Genomic DNA, 17,663 nt, shown 5'->3' on the forward strand with positions numbered 1-17,663 from the left:
GACCTGATATACACAGGTATGCATATTGGCCGTGGTAAATTTCTGGTCAAAACTGCTCTAGTTTTTCAATAATCCAATTGGTTAAGATGACACGAAGAAGAAGAAATAGTTTATCTGGACGACCGATTTCTTTCAACAAGGTTCAAAGTAACTAAGTATATTTTCTCGCATTTTGTAAACATCGATACAATTTTGTGAAAGGTTTTATCACACCGAATTGATTCTGTGCAAAACTCGGTTCATTTTATTTAATATTAACTTCCGATAACAGTTCAAAGTACCTATATTCGACCGTTATACGGCATTCACAGACATAAAAGTGCGACAACTAAACCACCAAACGCTGGTTTCGTCGTAAAATTTTATGTAAATAACACACAGAATTTATTCGGATGATATGCTCAAATTATTCTCTTAGGAGTTTTAAAATTCCAATGAAAATGTTTTGGAGCTTACAGCGCCGACGTTTTAAAAATATTGAAGTACGTGCAAATCCGCCATTTTGTAATTGACTTGGAGGCCATTACACTTTTCTTCCAGTTCGCCCTTTTTATTGCCTCCAATTTATTCTTGCTTAGATTTATTCTTTTCATTTTGGTCATAGTGAAATATAGACATACAGTTTTGGTTTATCACTTTCTATAGCATTTATAACAATTAAATTTATTTGTGTCTCGTCGAGCGCTAGCGAAAGTTTTGGACAAATACTCTTGTATCTAATAATGTTAAGGCATTTCAAATACACACTTCCGGCTCCTCAACACACCTTTTTTTTTTGTTTTTGTTTACCCAGGGGAATGCTTGTTACGCACTGAGTGTGGGACTCCTGGGCCGCTAGTCGGCCCAGTCTACCCACTAAACGCCTGGGGCGTTTTCACGCTGCCGTTATGGGGGACGTCACGGGGTCGCTAGGCATTTCACCGCGACGCCCCCCCGGCCGGCCTTTCGGCCCCGACCTGGGCGGGCAGCAAGCACAAGTGCTAACCACCCGCCCCTTACGCCACGCGAGCGTGGCGCGGACCATCAAGCCCACTCCGCACACCAGTCAGAAAGCTGACGGGGGGAGCGGGCATCACACATAGGACACACACAACAAAATCCTGGGTGCCACAGGGCACCTAAGTCTGCCTCTGTACGGGCGCAAGAGGTGATAGGCAGGACATACCGACTCTCCGCTTCCCTTGCGGCCACCGTGTTCAGCGCCACGGCCGCGCTGTGGTCGCGGAGGACAAAACCCCGCGACCCCACCTCTGGTCCCCTCTAGTTTCCACATCCAAAGGCTAGTGGCGGGTCACCAGCCAATGGCAGTACTACCGAGGGGACCGTCCACCAGGCCCAGAGCACCAACCAAAGTCTCTGGCCTTAGGTTCCTCTTGGTTCACCGGGGTGGCTGGTTGTGTCAGACCAGCCCCCCCGGTTACTAAGCCCCACCATCGCGACAAGATGGGAACCCGTCAGTGGGGTCCTCAACACACCTACCTCAACGACACAACTGATTGTATCTTGGGTACACCATGGAATTAGTAGATACTACTAAATCCATGTGGTACACATAATGTTGCACAATTCTGAACAACTGATCGCTAATGACGGATCCTCTAAAAACCTTATTTTATGCATCTCAACTTTAATACTCTTATACCTGCATGGTATTAGTGACTAGTTAAAAAGAATAGTATGTTGTTAAAATTAGGTTTATAGAGGAGCCGGCAAGTAAATTAGTAAAAAAAATAAATTAAGACCTAATCAGGTCCATTCTTCTAGAGCGTTCGAAATGCAAAAATCCGGTCATTTGAAAAGGTGTTCTTCAGAAGTTTTAAAATAAGCAAACATCTAAAATCTATATTTGAAATTATTTTGGCCATGTTTGTGCTAAATGACTTGTCATGTTCAGTTTAGAAGTGTGCCACTATTGTGGTCTGTTCATTAAACCTGGTCGTGAGTGGAATTATAAATGGGTGGAAATATGCCACCCGAACTCGTTTGAGACGTGACTTCATTTCTTACCTCATTTCTCCTACTAATAGCTAAGTATTTTTCTCTTTTTGCGTGAGAAAAATCCCTACTAATATTATAAATGCGAATGTATGTCTATCTATCTGTTTGTCTGTTCCCCGGCTAAACCGCTGGACCGATTTTGTAGAAATTTGGTATTAATATAGTTGTGGCTTCCGTTAAAACATAAGGTAGATTTTTTTTTCAAAAATTAACCCACAATTTACTATCATGGGCGGTGAATGTTTGTGTTCAACTCTAACTTAAATAACTCATGCGGGCGAAGCCGCATGCAAAGCTAGTCTAAGTATAAATACTTTTCGCTCACTACGTTCGCTTATATTTACCAATACCAACTGGTTGTTTGGTTATTACCAAACAATGTTGTGGGCACATTATATTTTATTTTATTTTTATTTTTATCTGTCTCTTCTGAGCGTTTCCACGTCGCATGATCGTATTGTAATTTATTTTCATGACTAACGTAAAAAAAACCTTGGGCCGTAACGTAAAGGTACTTATTATTTCCACTGTAAATATATACCTAATTTTGCTCCAAATGAACGCCTTTGAAAAATATAAGCAAAAGCGGTAGTATGTTGAGGCCTAAATAATACCTACCTTTATATAAGGAGATAGGCACTATAATGTTTCAACATTAAATTTATTCTTGGTTACTTTGATATTTTTGACTGGTATCAAACGTGTACCTATATTACATACAAGTTATTTTTATGGTAACAAAAATCGAATTAAAAAAAATCATATTAGTTTTTCTGGTGTTCGTTGTTGTAACATCAAACGTTCATATCGACCTGATAAAATCCGGTTGGTAACTAGTTGTCAGTCGTCTGTCGATTGCGCAGGAGTGCTCGACTGCTTAATTTTATTTGTGTTGAATAACTGTGCTGTTTCTTATTTACAATGGAGTGGTATACAACGAAATGTGGTTAGTAATAGCTTTTTCAATAATTTTATCACTGCATATTTCTATAAATGTTTTTTAATTATATAAGGATAACCGTACAATTGATGTTTGTTAATTGGTAAATACTATAATAATTATTCTAACCTACTAATATAAGTTTGTAAGGATGTATGTTTGTTACTCTTTCAAGCAAAATCTACTGGATAGATTGTTATGAAATTTGGAATAACACATAGGATTCATTTTATCCCGAAATTTAAATATCGAAGTTAGTTTCAATCAAGAAAAAAAAATGTAGTGTTCCTATGGATTATTCTGTTCTGCCAAATGTTGTACCTACATAAATCTAATTAAATAAGCGAACACGAAGAATATCCCCAGAAAGTAATGAATGGAAACTAATACAGAACTGAAATGCATTTGCCCACGTCGTAATTGAAAGCAGGATCATTTCAATTAGTGCATTTCTTACAGGAAAATACAGAATAGAATCTCTGTCAGCTGCTACTTTCCCGGGCGCGTTGGAGGTATGAACTAAAGACATGTACATTTAGTATAACAGTGTTTATTTTAACTGTTTTGTATTTGTTAACCGTGCAGGTTGCTTTTAGTACTTGGAATTTGTTATTTCTAAGTATATACTATTCGAGGAAATATTAATTAAGTATCAACCCTATAAATTCCTTTTGTCTGTGAGTTAATGCATAGTTTGTGTGGTGCGTGGTTCCGCCCTAAAATAGGACCACTCCAAATACTCTCGTGGATGTCATACAAGGCGACTAAGGGATACATGCCTCAACAGGTGAGGCAACAATAGCGTCCCCAAAGAGTTGACATTAGGTGGCGGCGTTGTAAAAGCATAGACAAATATTTTTTACGCGAACTTTGGCCTTCAATGCGTCACAGCTCCGAATGTAACCGGAAACACGCGAGGGTGAGAGACAGAGTTGGGTATAGTTTGTGAAAATCGTTTCTATGGTTCTATTAGTCTATGGCTTCTATTAGTCTGCGTATTATGTTTACCCGTATACCATTTCATAGACATCCATCCAATACAGTTTGCGTGATTGGGTAACAAACATCCATACTAACTTAGTCACTTCCAAACTTCATTTTTATTATTAGTAGGAAATAGAGTTTATTGAGTATTTGTATTGTCTTTAATTAAGGTAATAAGGATAGCATTTTGCCAAGACGAATCAGTTTCAATAGGGTGTGAAGTGAACAAGAATCCGGTAGCTGCAGAAGAGCTTTTGGAGCTGTGTGCAGACGCTGCGCTGGATGGAGTGTCCCTGGTCGCCGTGGAAACCAGCACTGGACATGTTGTGGCTGTAGCTTTTAACAAAATACAGGTGATTTTAATACACATTAAATCAAAAATATCTCTTTCTTTAAACGTTTTCCAGGCTTCTTCAATATCATCAACTTTTATTTATATATTTCATGATTCTATATCTCCATTAGACAGAAATAGTGGTGGTGTCTGCCTAGTCATCTTATCTTGGTCTATATGACTCCGGATATAGTCGTCTCAAACCATCTGCGATGGTAGTAGTGTAGTGGCTTTGTAACGTAGAATATATGAAAAATGACACAGTTTAGAATTTGATAATAATAATAATTGACGTAGTGGTGGCAGAGACATGAATGGTTATCTGGTTGTGTAACATTCCACTAGTGAGATGACATTGTTTTGATACTAGCAGAGCAAAGGATGAGACTATACAAATTTACAGACAGAGGAGGGCCTCTGTCTGTAAATTTGCCACCCTGTTTATAGAGGCGAACATTAGTTGGGTTGATGTTTAGAGAATCATCGTAAGAAGTCTTATTGTAAACAATATATTTTTTAAATTTGTTTATTTAATTACAGGTTGCAACGTCCTCTGAAAAACCATTTTTCGAAATTTTTGCCGAAGAACGATGCACGCAAGCGTCTTCACGTGCCTTGATAAGCTATATGGCCGATGTAGACGGGAGATGCAATCTATTCGATAAGTAATTATTCATTTTTGTTCATAGATATAGATACCATAATGAAATAAAAATTATCTTTGCACAGTTATCTTTACTTGCACAATATACTTACGAATAAATGAAAAAAAAACTGATGAACCAAATTGAATACGCACAGAGAATCCTAGTGTGGCGAATAGGTATCTATTTTCTGTACAATATAAATATCTATCAGTTTGTCCCGATTGTTGACTGGTAGATAATTCTTGTTTGTTTGTTTATATATAAGTACATTAATCAAAATTAATACATGAAACATACATTGTTGACATATAGAAAAGAAAATACATTGTATACATTCTTTTATCATCTCAGTTCAAATCAAAACATTTATTCAGAAATTAGACCTTCTCAGGCACTTTTTCGCGTCAAATTTTATATTAAATAGTAATTTCTCATAAGCTATAAACTACTGGCTCGCACTACGTTACCAATTTGGTAATTACTTTACGTTTTAATATAAATAAATTAATGTAACAAATTTTTGCAGGTACAAAGTGGACTGCAGCTTGGAAATCATGTTTCTGGCTACATTAAAGGAGCACAGAAATAATCAACTAGGAACACATTTATGTAGAATTTCAATAGATTTAGCTAGACGATTAAAAAACGGTCCGGTATCCAAAATGTCGTTGCAGGATTTAGGCGGGAAATTTTCAAAAATGGCGGAGAGGTCGTTGCCAAGTGTGTATCCAAAGATCTGCCAAGCTATATGGACGGGGGCGGGCACGCAGAATATAGGAAAGAAATTAAACTTTACTGTGCATTTGGCTGTTCCTTTCACAGAATTTGTGTACAACGGGAAGTCGTATGCAGAGAGATTGGGAGATGAGTCTGCATTCTGCGAAGTTGTTGCTTTAGCTCTTTAAAATATCTACCTAAACTATATATAAAAAATACATACATTAAAAAAATAATAGTCAGTAGTCGAATTTAAATTACAGTAATTGCATAACTGATCAAGTAGTTTTTAAGTACAAATCTTTCAAATAAGATATATTTTACATATTGCACTAATTTTAGTGTACTTATCTCAGTCTCTCATTCTTGTGTTGTAAAAAATAAATCTTTAAATTTGAACATTCGACTGTGATATTACAACCTCTTTGGGAATTATGTTGTTGCCTTATAGTGACGTCGTACGACTGTTGAAATATTTTTATTAAAGTATTGATTTTGTTTAGAGAACATATTAAATAGAAGAAACAAAACTCCACTTTCAAAGTGAACTAAAAGTAAAATTCTAAGACTGAAGCCGTCGAAGCGAAGAGGACATAACGCAACTAAATGAATTACAGGTACCAATTCGATTTCTTTAGTCTTCAGAAACGAATTCCAACTGAGGAGCTCTCAAGGAAATTTTCTTGGCAGAGTGCAGTGTAAATAGAGTTAGTACTTAGTTCATTTGATATTTACTATTTTACACGTTCTAACGTTTGTTTACTTGTAAAGATTAAATTTGTTATAGATTTCCTTCACATGTGGCTTGTGGTTCCGGCTTACAACAGGACCACTCCATATCCTCCCGTGGATGTCGTACGAGGCGATTAAGAGACAAACAGCCAAGGCAGCTGTAGGCAACAATACCATTACAAAGCAGGAATGACTTCAGGCTGGCGGCCGGTTAGGCCGGTCAGGTAATTTTACAACCTGCCTGATGCTTTTAAAGCCTACCTGACGTCAACCCACCTTAAAAATTCTGTTGTTGCATATCTGTTTTATCCCTTAATCGCCTCGTACGACATTGAGAGAACATGGGGACGCCTGCAACCCGCTACTTACGTACACGAATAATATAGCAGGTACTAATTGCAATCGCATCTGCAGTCTGAAGATATTAGTAGTAATTGATTGCCATCAATTTAATGTTAATTGATAGTCACACATATTAACTACACGTATAGCATGAGCTAAGTCGACAATTGAGCACCATTATTTAGGTATAATATGTTACCCAATATAGGTACCTAATTATATTACAGCTGCAAATTTGTCTACTTAGTAATCGGAAAAATGAAATATTTCCCTAAAAAACATACCAACGGATAAATTTCCCTTGAATATTCTTACTAAGCTAAGTTAATTTATAAAAATAATAATTTTGTAATTGGATTACAATGATTTCGCCTACTTCTGTAGCCTTTGAAATGTTGTCAAAAGTATACAATTATGAAGCTATGTTTTCAGGCAGACTACAAAAACGAAGGAAAGAACAACAAAGTAAATTAATAATAATATATTAAGTACTTTAAATCTTTTACCAAACATAGTATTGCCTTCGTAAAAGCGAGATCTTTCCAAGAATTTTTATTTTCGTTTCAATTTTAGAATTGCTTCTGACAATGCCAGCAATTGATGTTAGGGATCGAGAAATTTCTTCACAAAGGAAATGTTTTTCTTCTTCATTACACAGAAATTATACTGTAAATAGCGCCTGTCAATTTTCATTTAGCCGAAGCAAGCGTTAGGTCGCTTTTTTATAAAATAATGTTGTAATAATTAATAATTAATTTTGTATTAATAATAAATCAAATTCAGTTTATCGAATAGAAATTTGATATTATGTTTATAATTATTTAATAAAAATTATAATATATACACAGTGGAACTGGCTTGACTTGAAACTGAATGACATTTCTCATTTATTTATTTATTTTCACTGTACTGACTGACTGATCTCAGTCAAGTAAAGTGTGCCGAATGATATCCGATGAAAGAAATACTCTAGTAGAATATAACCTGGAATATTACCAGTGAAATACCAGTATATTAGCAATAAATCTTACAGTGAAAAAAATAAATTAATAAAGAAAATAATGCAGACTCAAGTCAATGTGTCAAGCCAATTTGACTTTAAATATTTGTTACCATGGTACTTTTATCCCGAAACTCCTACAGGAGCGGTACACCGGGCTGTAGCTAGTCTATTACTTTACCTACACATGCATAAATGCATTCAGATAAACCAAACAGTTTCCATACAAATGTAAATAGGGCACCCTCGTCATGAAGACAGGCATGTTGTACTGTACCGCCTTTTCTTCGCAAAATATTAAATAGTTCTCAACAATTTTCTTTGAAATTCTGAATAGCTGTACAATTTTGTCAGTGATACTCGTATATGCAGTTGCTCATTTTACGTTTACATTTTCATAATAATATTGGTTGTGAAAATGAAATATTAGAAAATAAAACTATTATTTTTGATGTGTTCAATTAAAATCACTGAATGTAAATAATATTTAGATAAGTAAATTAAAACTATCAAAGCAAAAGCAGGCGCATGAAATAGTTTTGATATAATTAAAAGTATTATCATTTATAGTAATGCTATTGAATATTACACTAACTAGCGGTCCGTCCCGGTTCTGCTCGGGTAAAACCATATTATTAAATTGTACATTTAATGTTCCTTAGGAATCACACTATCTATTCGTAAAAATCGTACATAAATCCGTCTGGTAGTTTTGAGTTTAACGCTTTCAGACAGACAGAAAGACATCACTTCTATTTATAATTTGTAAGGATGCCGAATAAGCTTGCAAAATAACAAAGACACATAATGTTTTAAGTAGAACACAATACTAAAGAGAACGAATAGCCCCAGAAAGGAAGGGATGCTCTTAGCAGGGACTCCCCTGGGCCGTCCATTACGTACGCCTTCCTGTTTCGGTCAGGTAACATTTGACTTTGAAATCGGCATTATTTACGATTTGTTTAGTTACATTTCTCGGTTTTTGTTTCGTTTGTCAGATTTTCCGTCGGATTTTAGTGCATATGTGAGTAGCAAACACCGTGCGAAACGCGAGTGTTTGATTTCGTGTAGTGAATTCTTTACTTAGTATTTTTTCTCAGCAATAGTAGTTCTGATATGACAGTAGCATACGTATCATTTTGCGAATCCTACATAATGTTTTTGTTTACATGTTTTTGTTTGCTACTATTTCACGTAAAATCTCCTGGACGGATTATTATGAAATTTGGTACACGCGTAGAATATAACCTGGAAGTTATTCCAGGTTATATTATTCCCACGGAAGCGAAGCTCCGGGGCGCAGCTAATTATATTAAATTTTACGCGAAAATGTCTATATTATGATTTGACTTCGTTATCTTTGCTGCGCTCGTTTGTAACAAAACGCTGTGTGTCTTTCTCTATCTGGCGTGTTGTCGTATTGAGTTGTATTCGGAGCTTTACCGCCACGAAGCCCAGAACCAGGGTAAAGCCTTAAAATTTTGAAAGTTCGGCTGTAATTTTACGACCAGCCGGCATCTGCTGGCAAAGCGTATTATCCTCCTTATCCTAATGTCGTCTGACCATGGCAGATACTTTATTGTCGCTTCGTTTTCCTGGACTTAAATATATTTTCTTATTTTTATTTCGTATTTTATGTCACAATTAATAGGTGACCAGGTGATAAAATACAAGATTTCCAGTACAAGTTACGCCACTCTGGGTTCAGCCCATATGGGTGGCACTTTGTAGGGATTTACGGATACTTGGGTCCTTTCGACCGGCAGCCAGGAAAAATGGACGGCTATGCATTAGGGAGGGTTGAAGGGTTTGATCCTTTTTGCTCCAAAGTTAGGAAATCAATTTTCGATTTAATTTGCTTATTACCCAAGCTCAGCGACCCAAAATTTGTCTTACATTATGATTAGTTTGTCTATAAAATAGAAGTACACATTTATCCCAACAATTTAGCGAACGGACGACAGCTAAAATTGATAATTTTGTTTGTCATTTTTTTTACATAGTTCAACTATTTAACTTCTAGTTATATAGTTAATATAGTTAGTCATGAATGTGGCCACCAATAAGGATTCATAGATTTCCATATGCCTATTTATCATCAAGTTTTTAATGAGTTTTCAACATTTTCTTAGAGTTAATTTTTTTAAGTCGAAACGATGGGACCAAGAGGAACATAACCCCAAAATGCTTGGTTGCGCATAACACGAGGGTTAAGGTAACCTTATTTTTATTTTTGAGGTGTTAAAGTAGACAAAGATTTACCTTCTTATTATGCCGCGTAGAAGTAAATGTGTGATGGTTGTGGTCAGTGAATTCCTCGGGGGATACAAAAGGCTGATTTTAGGGTTCTGGGGCTTCGCACGGAAAGAACCAGTTAGTTAACAAAAAAATGTTATTTTGTAGTCATATTTTTTTCAAAAGAAAAGCTCTCTTATATAAGTAAGTGTCATTATATTGTGACTCTAAAAATATACTTGAAATAATTTTATGAACTATTTGAAAACATGTATTTTGCAGTCAAAGAAAAAGCTTATTACATTACAATAAAAATTATAATCAAAGAGTTGAATGAGTCTAACGATAGAGCGATCATCGTGGCGACATAATGGTCAAAAACCGTCTATTTATTTATAAGAATTTCATTCAACAATAGTTTTAAGCTATTCTCTGACTAAACGTCAATTGACAGTCAAGAATAAGTGCTTTTTTTTATTTCAAAAAATACAGTGTGCAGTGCAGTGCAGTGCTACGGTTGACATAATTTCAGACCTTTAGTAGTACTTACAACACAAGGGTGGCCACATCGATAGCACTCTTTACGATCAAATCGTAAAGTAAATTTCACTGATCCACTCAGAAAAATGTCCATGTTATGTGTCTATAAACCTTTTATGTATTTACGTCGGTAGGTGAGTCTAGCAAACATAATGTCGTCTGTGTTCAAAACAAATCAAAAAAATATTGCTCTTATGAGCCATAAATATTAGACCATAAATATTGTCATGTACTTAATTATATTTCATTAAAAAGGAGGACCCAAATTGTAGATTTTACGTGATGCGCGAACAAACGTACAGACAGCCAAAAATTATTAAAACAAAATTTTTGGCTTTTGTTAGTCCCATAAAGACTCACTCTAATTATTTTTCTTTACGTTTTGTACAGACATAGCATTCATTTTTTTTTATATGTAGGTAATCTTATAGAATAGATTAATCACCATTTTGTATTAAAGTCAAGCATTTCTAAAGCATTCATGTCAAGTCGAGTTAAACGCTAAATTGTCAATATCCTACACAATTAATGTTCAGCACACGTAACTTAGAATCGACTAATGGAATAGTCGAGACAGTCGAGTCGATTCTGAATCAATTAACAAAAGCCAATTTGGACGAAGTCGCATGACGCAATCAGACTTGTCGCCTATCGCTAGATAGTTGGAGCTTGTTTGAGGTTTGTGATTCAAATATTACTGAAACTGCTTAATTGCTGGTACTATTTGAATTTTTCATAAAATATTTTAATATTTTCCAAAATTTAAGAGCTGGAAGAAGGCTCTTAAAATGCGGAATTTTGGTACTTTGGTAACTAAACTTACATAACAAGTTACAAGATAAGATCACTATAATGAAAGACGAATATGAAAAGTAAAAGTATTGAATATATTTGCAATGGTATTTAAATTAAAATATAATATCTGACTCATGTAGAAGTTTCATAGACCACCATGCTTCCGGTGAAGGAACACATCATGAAGAAACCTGCACACTATTAGCAAGCTCACCAGTGCATATTTCCTACTAGTCGAGGTAGGTAGTCTTAAAAGTCATGTCAGATGCCTTTAGGAGACTTGAATTAATATTTGACACCAGTGTTGGCAATTAACACAATCGAAAAGGAAGAAAGAGTAAACAATACGACAAACAATTTGCACAGAGGTTTCCTAATTAATCATTAAGACGTTGTGAGGCAGTAAACTTATTAAACATCGAATGTACAGATAAAGATTCACTTTTTGTGCCCAAATATGCATTTGCTCTATATTCTACTACTATTCTATGTTATTAATGCAAAAGTTGAAACGATATTTTACTTTTTATCGCAGATTTCGTATGAGTAAAATTCCGCTCATAACTTTACATTTGGCAACTATTTATACTTTGTTTTCAGGAGTATGATGAGTGATCAGAAAACAGTTGTCGAAAACTTTAACGCAATCTGAAAAATCACGGAAAAGTATAACTAGGCTATGAATAATTTCGACGACCTCGGTGGCGCAGTGGTAAAGTGTTTGACTCTGAACCGAGAGGTCCTGGGTTCGATCCCCGGTCGGGTCATGAAGAAAATGCTCTTTTTCTGATTGGCCCGGGTCTTGGATGTTTATCTATATATATATTTGTTATAAAATATAGTATCGTTGAGTTAGTAACCCATAACGCAAGTCTCTAACTTACTTTGGGGCTAACTCAATCTGTGTGATTTTTCCTAATATATTTATTTATTTGAATTTATTTATTTCATATACCGTCTGTGTATGATAAAGTTATCACCATTGATATTGTAGAATTATATGATATGAGCGAATTAAAACAATTTAATGTTACTATGCATTTATAAAAGATTCCATATCTAGTTATATATAGTTAAGTTACAATAGACATATCTTATATACACCATACGATACAATGCACATAGCCTACTTATCATACATTACCCTAACGCTTGTTTCCCAGGGGTGCAGTCTACTTAAACCCCCTTTTTTCTAAACCCTCTATGTTTTGTGGAAACGGACTGAATGCTTCAAGTTTATCGAACTTATGCTTTTGATGTAGTCGACTTGATAACCGTAATTGAATTCCCCAACCACTAGGCTTGTAGGGTTAATTTGATTGGATGCGCTTCAACAAACTTATATTTCGATTTTGTACTGCATATGGGTACAATATCTATTAAATAGTATAAAACAAGGTTTCTGTTAATACATACTGATAAAAAATGACTTCTTTTAGCATAAAATTTGACATTGAGAGAACGAGACAAAACCTACTTTAGCTTGAACTATGCTTCACAGAACTTTATCGAGAAGTAGCTTTAGCCCTCCACTTCGCCGCGTGAGTTTCTCTGCGAAAGCAGAACAGTCATAATTTTCATAAAAACTTTCAATCCCACATAGTATTTGGTCTTGATTTTCAACAAAAAAATTAACCTATTTTTGAACGGGGTTCAGTAACTATATGTACTTATACCAAATTTACTCAAAGTCCGCCCAGAGCCATGAAAGCGAAATAAACATACGGACAGACTTTTGCATTTATAATATGAATGGTTAATCTTTTTTATGAATAACATGGTTATTAAAAAACATATGAAAAAATGCTACAAAAATATATATATTACAAAAAACTCGGAACAATATTAAAAATAGAAGTGATATCCCTAAACCCAATAGCTATTTAGTGGTTACCGGAGCATTCCGCCTCGAGCAATTTAATTAAAACACCCTGGGGAATCCAGTGCAATCTGGCTTGAGGATCTCGGATTGCGATTTAAAAAGGCGGGAAATAAATGGTATGATTAATCGCAAATTACTCGATTGTATTCGAGTGCCGAACGCGATCGTTGACGAATTAAATGAATTCTATTGTTGACGAAATAATGAACAACAAGTAAAGAACAAAAAGTGTGAGAACGTTGCCAAGAAAATAATATATGTATTTCTAGAATAACACAGCGTTAGTTAGTCCATGCCTAGGTAAGGTAAAATATATTTATAGACTATGATATTTACTTGTCTAATACGGAAGTATTAGATCACACATATCTCTTTAACCTTATGTATTCCCAGTTTCATTCGTGGCTGCAACGCCGTGAAACCTTCAGAGCAAAAAAATAAATCTTAAATTGTTCAAGTATAATGAGATCTATATGGACATGAATAAGAAAAGTAAGAGAGCAGAGAATCATGTAAGCTACTTTATAAATGACAGTATTTGTTTTAATCGAAGTAAATCTGTTTTGGGATCTGTCTTATCACACTAAGCATTACATGATAATAACATGATATCAGTATTTTTTGGGAATCGTATAGCAAGTACCAATGAATATTGAGTAATCGCCACGTTCACTTTGATATTGGATGTTCTTACTGATTGCCTAAGTGCAAGCGAGAAAAGTATATTTTAATCAACGTCGTCGGTTAGTACATGTGACTGAACTAGTACCGCTCGCTTATCCAGTTGCTGGCCAGTATTATTATGACTTTAGTCATCATCATTGTATTTTTTTTTTAGTTTGGTATTCCACTTATTAAGTACAACATAAGAAAGTGTTGGTGGGTTATTCCTGCGGTAAATTAAAACTATTGTATTTGGACAGAAACTTTGAATAGACCTTAAAGTAAGAATTATTTGTATATTTAAATGAGAGCATTGTCATTAATTTGTAATGGAAAATTTTGAGAGAACATTACATTGTTATTCATGTAGTAATATTGTCGACATAAATACAGACTGCCCATAGCGGTTAAGTCGAAAAAGCATGCTAGACAGACTTTAAAATTTATAATAATAAAATTCAAGCTCACGCATATTAAAAAGTTTTAATTATCCCTAAAATCATATAATTATTCAAGTTTATTATTTTTGTTGTCTAGCAGAAATGAATCAAATCGAAGATCCTTTAGTAGAAATTCCTATGGAGAAATGGTCTGATCTCCAGAAAGAGTTCCAGCAAGACTGGCCACGAAGTATTGCTGGGTACTGGGCCCTAGAAGTCCAGCGGGAATGGAGACGACGGGGTTTGGAACACGACTTCCATGTATACTGCCCATATGGTGACGTCAGAAATGGAATGGTCATAAGTCAAATAAAGGTAATATTTTTCCGTTAACCGCAGCACTAGGTTATTTTATTACAAGCCATTATTTAGTTTCACCTGTCCCATTGTCTGTCTGTAATCAATTCTTGCAACTTTGATTTCTCCCACTTCCAGTGGATCTACAGTGTTGAAATTTCCCACGTAGCTTCAGTTTCAATAACAAATGTATTGCTATGATATGCATGACCGGATTTTACAGCCCGGATCGGCTCCAAGCGAGGGAACTCCTTTACCGTTTACAGCACAGACAAGGGTTTTTGTCAGGCGTTAAATGCCATAACATCTCTCTGACGATAATAAAAGCTTGTCGCAAAAAGGACATTCTTGTAATAAACTGGTTTGTTAGTAATAACATAGTTCAGATTCAATTACAATAGCAAACATTCACTTTTTGCTGTTCTGTCTGTTTGTATGAACACGATAAACTCAAAAATTACCGGACTGATTTTTGTACAGATTTAGCCAATGGATAGAAATCCTAGCTTTAGGTGTATAATTTATTTATGGTTTTACACGAGCGAAGCCGGGGCGGGCCGGAAGTTTTAGATAACTGTAACTTTAGTTAAGAAGTCTAAAAAACGTTTATCTGAAGTTTGTGAGAATGTATAAGTATTCGAACTTCGATGAGATATAACTAACTCGAGACTTTAGGTACTTATATGTTATCTATTAATTTTCGTAGATCTGATATTGTTCCATAAATATCTCAGGGCCCAGTCCACGACCTACTAATACAATGTCCACATGATGACACCACAAAAATCCAGGAAGCTTTACAAAGAACCAATAGAATAGAATGGAACCGACGATATGTGATACCCTGTCCACCGAGTCACATCACACAATGCATACAAGCAGTCATGAAAGACATAAAAATGGTAATCAGACGACCTGGAACACCACATCACATGTTTCTTTTGCCGAAAGAAACGCCAATTTTTGAAGATATAAGGTATTTTTAACTATTATCATACCTCGAGATCTGTTAGTTACATGTTCATATATTTGAAGCAGTAGCGGTAGAAATTATTAATTTTCGTATAATAGTAACACTTGAAATATGTAAATATCGAAAATATTGTTTTTGACCCTCGACTAAAGAAGGACAAACCAAACGGCTAACCAAACATAAATCAACCAAACCAAATGTAAATCGTAGCAGCCAAACGGCTGAACCAATATTGATCTAGTTTATTTGAAATAGAATATAATTTTCTTAGCTATGTTTGCAAAATGTAATGTTGTATTCAGCCATTTTTTTGCCGACTTTGGAAACCGTCAGCTCTTTTCTAGAGAATGAGAGGATGCCGGTATTTCGGAGGTGATTTTTTTTTTAAGTTTTTTTTAATTATCATTAGGTATAACAATTACATTATCATGGGCTATATAACGTAACAAAATTCTTATCGCATAGCTTACATGTAAATAACGTGAAACAAGGTAACGATTCTGTTGCACGAGTCCATTGCCGTAAACCCTGCACATCTGAAGTGAGTTTAGTACTTCGTACCACGAAGTACTTACTGAATCCGTAGTTTAATTCAACTCGCTGACGCACCCGCAAGTGTAGCGCTAGTGCTCGATCGAGTTTTAGAGAATACCAATTAACCATATCCGCGCGTGATCCGATGTGAATAAATCATTAGATCGTATAATATCGATAAGCGTCATTGTGCAATGTTGAAGTAAAATGGGTCAAATGGGCGTATCAATCCTATCCTAGGTTTGCTCCGTTTTGTAACTATTTTATTTCTGTTCTACTCTATTCTGTATTTCTAACAATAAAGCTGTTTTATATTTTAAAAATAGGGATTTATTTATTTTTTTCTTTATTAAATATATATTTCTCATAATTCCAGATTATCAGAAGGAGTGACATTCAAGATGTTAACCGAAGAGCATATAGATATAGTAGACTCGACATGGGTCAACCGGCACACTGGTTCCGACTGGTTTTTCAAGCTATTAGTCAAGGCCAAAAGCGGCTATGGAATATTCCAGAATGGGGAATTAGCATGCTTTGTGTTCACTAATGAAATAGGCTTCCTCACACACCTTTTCACGCTGGAGAAGTTTCGAAAAAAAGGATATGCGGAAATTCTTCTCAAATCCGTGTGTAATATCCTTTTTAAGGAAAACAAAGATGTCTATTGTTATGTAATGGAAGGAAATGACAGTGCTATTAGACTGTATCATAAATTAGGATTCAAGAAGTATCATTGTGTGTTATGGGGATTCCTAGCACCAGAGTCGTCTAAATTGTAAATTCATATTTAATTATTACCTACTTAGAATCTTGCCCAAAACTACTATTTCAAATATTTAATGTGCAATATTAACAAGTTTTAAGATTTCTGTAAACTTAAAAAAATGTAATTACTTCACTATTTTTTCCTCTTTATAAATATGTTTCATTATCAATAGAAATAAATATATTTCCCTAACTCAAAAGTAACTGAAACAAGAAATCGGTAATGCGAATTTTATTTCGCAGAAAGAGTTCGGTTGTGACTGCAGTAAATATTTGTACTACTCATTTCTAATTTTCTGAGCCGTTGAAGTATGAAATAAGTCCTCTGTATAAATATTTCTGAGGCTTGCCGTACTTAATGGGTGAATAGGGTCCCCTTGTCGGATAAAGTAACCTTAAGCTGGCCAAACATATTGGATTTGTGAATCATATTTCGATCGAAATATTTGATTCTAAATACTTCTTATATAATTTGTTTTATTGACATGGGAATTAAATATTGTAACTGTAACAAATGAAAACTGTAATAAATATAAATACGATTACAATCCTTTATAGGCTTTTGTAGATGGTGGTTATACCCTCCGCCTAAGATCGAATGGTCCAGATTCGAGCCAGCCATATGAGTTTGTATACCAATCTGACTCATGTTGTAACGCCACGCATTATGACATCTTTAGTATATCGCGTGCGCGCTGGCATGATTTTTATTTCTTTCATTCTAAATTCAAAATTTTAAATGATTGTTCCACTTGATATTTTGAAATCACATTTTGACTCATTCATTACCATAACGATATCGGCATGTACTACAGTACGGTATAATAATAAAATATATATAT

At 35.0% G+C, this 17,663-nt stretch overlaps 2 protein-coding genes across 9 annotated transcripts; both read left to right on the forward strand.

Moving 5' to 3' along the window:
* Window positions 1-2,791: 2,791 nt before the first annotated feature.
* LOC128673004 (uncharacterized protein) lies at window positions 2,792-7,417 on the forward strand. Its single transcript, XM_053750578.1, has 5 exons — window positions 2,792-2,944; window positions 3,398-3,450; window positions 4,093-4,275; window positions 4,797-4,921; window positions 5,430-7,417. Exons 1-5 carry the CDS (start codon window positions 2,920-2,922, stop codon window positions 5,806-5,808), a joined length of 765 nt encoding a protein of 254 aa, XP_053606553.1. The 5' UTR covers window positions 2,792-2,919; the 3' UTR covers window positions 5,809-7,417.
* LOC128673003 (uncharacterized) lies at window positions 6,146-17,374 on the forward strand. Of its 8 annotated transcripts, none has more exons than XM_053750576.1 (5): window positions 6,146-6,237; window positions 13,985-14,090; window positions 14,347-14,564; window positions 15,281-15,522; window positions 16,430-17,374. In XM_053750576.1, exons 3-5 carry the CDS (start codon window positions 14,352-14,354, stop codon window positions 16,833-16,835), a joined length of 861 nt encoding a protein of 286 aa, XP_053606551.1. In that variant the 5' UTR covers window positions 6,146-6,237; window positions 13,985-14,090; window positions 14,347-14,351; the 3' UTR covers window positions 16,836-17,374. The 8 variants fall into 8 exon arrangements, with proteins under 8 accessions (XP_053606551.1, XP_053606552.1, XP_053606547.1 ...); XM_053750575.1 differs by lacking the exon at window positions 6,146-6,237 and adding an exon at window positions 6,602-6,741; XM_053750574.1 differs by lacking the exon at window positions 6,146-6,237 and adding an exon at window positions 6,602-6,741 and having other exon boundaries at window positions 14,350-14,564.
* The last annotated feature ends 289 nt before the right edge of the window (window positions 17,375-17,663 follow it).

The sequence above is a fragment of the Plodia interpunctella genome, chromosome 10 (genome assembly GCF_027563975.2).
Source record: "Plodia interpunctella isolate USDA-ARS_2022_Savannah chromosome 10, ilPloInte3.2, whole genome shotgun sequence".
Classification (NCBI taxonomy): domain Eukaryota; kingdom Metazoa; phylum Arthropoda; class Insecta; order Lepidoptera; family Pyralidae; genus Plodia; species Plodia interpunctella.